The 3,592-nt window shown below is 57.1% G+C and overlaps 1 protein-coding gene across 1 annotated transcript in view; it reads left to right on the forward strand.

The window, feature by feature from the left end:
• AIRE (autoimmune regulator) overlaps window positions 1-2,968 on the forward strand; it is a 10,557-nt gene extending 7,589 nt beyond the window's left edge. Inside the window, exons 11-14 of the mRNA XM_021711536.1 lie at window positions 1-85; window positions 117-219; window positions 1,684-1,752; window positions 2,888-2,968. The exon at window positions 1-85 is cut by the window's left edge and continues 88 nt beyond it. Coding sequence (XP_021567211.1) covers window positions 1-85; window positions 117-219; window positions 1,684-1,752; window positions 2,888-2,968 — 338 coding nt within the window. The remainder of the gene's footprint in view (window positions 86-116; window positions 220-1,683; window positions 1,753-2,887) is intronic.
• The last annotated feature ends 624 nt before the right edge of the window (window positions 2,969-3,592 follow it).

The following is a 3,592-nucleotide window of genomic DNA, read 5'->3' on the forward strand; positions in this document are numbered from 1 at the left end:
TGAGTGGACGCGGGGGCGCGCGGGAGGGGAAGACACCACCCCACAGCCCCAGGAGGGGGCGCTCCCGACTCCGCCCACGCCCAGGGCGCTCGCCAGCCCCTCCGCTTGTCCCGCAGGAACGGCCTGCGCTGCAAATCTTGCTCAGGAGACCCCGCCCCGGCCCCCGAGCAGGGGGCGCCCGCCCCGAGCCCCGCCCGCCCGGGCCCGGAGCCCTCCAAGGTCAGTGCGGAGTCCGTGAGCCCTCCACGTGCACTGGCGCTGGGGCGCGGGGAAGGGAGTCACGTGGGTGGGGCTTGGGGAGCACGTCTCCGGGGAGACCCCAGGTGCCAGCTTCGCGAGTTTGCACCTGCTGACCATGTGTTGGTAATTTCTATAAAACAGTTTTCCTTTATACTGACTCTGTTTTGGTCACTTAAATCTGTTTAAAAAAGAAACTCACTCTAAGTAGTAGTAGCTATTATGTCACTGGCTGGATACACGCTGTGTCACAATTAACAGGGGCCTGCGAGCTTGCAGCCCCATGGAGCCAGGGTGCCCTGATGGGGGGGGAGGGGAGGGCAGGAAGCTTCACAGAAGAGCACACCCCCTAACCGCGTGCTGACCCCTCCTAGGTCCTTCCTCCCACCCCCAACCTACTAGTTCAGGAGCCTTCAGAAGACCCAGAGGAAGTGGGAGGGGTACAAAATGACTGCCCTAACTGCCCGAAGCAGAGCCCTCCTGACCACATCCCTGCCCCTGAGGCTCCTCTAAGGATCTCAGCGTGGCAATATATACCCCCATCTACTGGCTCATGCCCTTTCCAGCCCTGCCTGACACCCTCAATACCCACTGTGGGTGACAGCTCCCAGTGTGCAGGCTCTGGCCAGCCAGAGGACAAGCCTGAGACCAGGTCCTAGAAGCTTCCTTCCTTATTCTTCCCATCTACACTATGTGTCCAGAGACCCAGCCACCCCTGCTCAGATGCCCTGTCCTCTAGGCAGCCTTCCTGGGTGCTCTCCCTCCAGCACATGCCTCTGTCAGTGACCTCCCAGGTCTTGTCTCTTAACAGCAAAAGTTCCTTTTTGTTCTAATGTAAAATGGAGTGGAATGTGATAATAACAAGTTTGTGCTCCCCTTTGCCCCTTCCCCCGCCTCCTATTTTCCCCAGGGTTGGTGGGTGTGGCCCCTAGACCCTGTCCCAAGTAGGTCTCCCACACACCCTTGAAGTATCCTCACAACATATCATCAGTTTCCCCCTCCAGATCCAGGGTTGCTCCTTCTCCAGTTACGCAGGGCCCAAGATTTGTGGTGCCTGTGTTGATCTGACCAAGGGAGTGGAGGAGCTGGGATTTGGCTGTTTCTGAGCTACAAATCAGCAGTTTCACATGGTTCTGCTTAATGTGGTCTTCCTTCCCCCGGGGCCCTTATCCCTGCTGTGGCCCCTCACCCAGGGCACCACTGGCCCTGCAACGCTGATCAGATGGGGAATGGCTGGTTTCTGCCAGGCCTCTCCTCCCTGGGCCTCAGGCTTCCCTCACTGGTTCTCCAAGTCCCCTTGCTGGCATTGGAATTTCCATCTCTGTGGGGAGACTCACCACAAGGCCTTCAAGCCCAGCTGCCTTTGTAGAGAGTCCTGCTTCCCTGCTGATGTCCCCATTGGGCCTGCAGAACTTGGGTTGACCTCTTTCTTCTCCTGGGTTCCAGGCTGGGGATGAATGTGTGAGTCAGGAGCCCATTGTGCACAGGGATGACCTGGAGTCTCTCCTGAACGAGGTAACACATGGTTGTCTCACACTGCACCTGCTGCTCCTCCTCCAGTGCTCTCTCCATCAGCCCACACCCAGGCCCCTACTCTGAGTACATGGAGGACCTCAGGCCAACACTGCTCCTGAGACACGGGAACTTGGGCTGTCCCTGCTCCTACATGGCCGCTCCTCCAGGAGAGCATGTACTCTCCACCACCCACAGGAGCCCCAGGTGCCACTGAGCCCACATGGGCACCACCCCAACCCCAGGCCAGGCTGACTTAAGCCTCCTCTTTCCCCAGGGGAGGACTGGCAGGGTTGTCCTCCAACCCTCAGAAGGTCTCTCTCACCTCCTGGCTCAGGCCTTTCTACCCTAAGACAAGCAGGAAGAATCAACAGGAGGAAAATGGGCTTTGAGGGGCTCCATCTTTTGACAGGAAGACAAATTCCTCCAGCAGTTCTCAGATCCCTTGTGGCCAACATGTGTCCTCTGCAGTGTCTGGAATGGTACCTCAGAGGTCCCAACAGTCCATGGGGCAAGGACCCTGCCCTGTGCAGTGAGTTGTGTACCACACAGTCTGATGGTGTAGGTGTCTGCCGAGTGTCAGGCCAGGAGGCGGGGGCACTCAGGCACTGGATGCAGCCATTGTGGCTCTGGGAGAGGATAGGTCTTCAGATACAGTTGGAGAAATGAGAGCAGATTCACAAGGCCCTTTGGGAAGGTGACCTTGTTCTGCTGGAATCTTGGGCTCCATAATTCCCCCACCCACCCCCCTGAAAGAAGCCACCCAAAGCATCAGAGCAGCCGTGGTGGCTGTGCCCTGGGGTTGTAGGCTGCTGTGAGGGAGCACTAAGAAGAGTCCTCCCCTGACTGGCATGTCCTCAGGGTCCTCGGGCCTTTGAATTAGAGGACAGGCTGGATATGCCTTCATGTCATGATGGCCACAATTCCGTGGATGTGGCAGGAGCGTGCCTGTCTCCCAGATTCTGTGGACATGGGGGCACACCTGTCTCCTGGGTTCTGTGGATGTGGCAGGGCATGCTTGTCTCCCAAGTTCTGTGGACTTGGCAAGGCATGCCTATCTCCTGGGTTCTTTGGATGTGGTGGGAGCATGTCTGTCTCCCGGGTACCATAACGTCCTCAGCTTGGTCCTGTCTTGCAGCACTCCTTTGATGGCATACTGCAGTGGGCCATCCAGAGCATGTCCCGTCCACTGACTGAGGCACCCCCCTTCCCCTCCTGACCAAGCGAGTGAAGGAGCTGGAATTTGGCTGTTTTGACCCGGCCTGGAACTGACCTTCCCACCCACGCATTGGACACCTGCACAACTCTGTTCTGAGAGGAACCGAGGGGGCATCCCCCTCCCTCTACCCACAACCAGAAGCTGGGCTGATTAAGACCAAGAAGAGAAGAAAAATTCTACCAGTTGTCGATACTTGGCTTGTAAACACAGCCCCTGTCTTCATGAACACCAGGCTGCCATGAGCCCTGAAATTAAAATCACTTCTGTGAGAAGTGAAATTGCTCATCAGTCGTCAGTAGGGTGCATTTATTTTGGGAAGTCTGTACCCCTGGTGCTGAAGTATAGCCAAGATGGCTGAAGGGAACTCACTGTAGTGGAAGAGAAATGTCTGTGAGCAGGAATTGCCCCAGGACTAAACAGTGCCCCACATCCCGCTTCCCACTGCCCGTGGGGTAAAACCCAAGCTATGACCCCTAAGGCCCTGTGTGGTCTGGTCCCTCTGCCCCTGGTTTCAGCTTCCTCACTGTGTTCCTACCTTTCATCTGGTCCCTGAGGTACCCCAGGGCCTTTGCACAGGCTGTTTCCTCTGCTTGTGGTTTCTTTCCCTTGGTGTTTCATGTGCCT

Source organism: Carlito syrichta, unplaced genomic scaffold, assembly GCF_000164805.1.
Source record: "Carlito syrichta isolate Samal-C Ts95f unplaced genomic scaffold, Tarsius_syrichta-2.0.1 Scaffold302353, whole genome shotgun sequence".
NCBI classification, from domain to species: domain Eukaryota; kingdom Metazoa; phylum Chordata; class Mammalia; order Primates; family Tarsiidae; genus Carlito; species Carlito syrichta.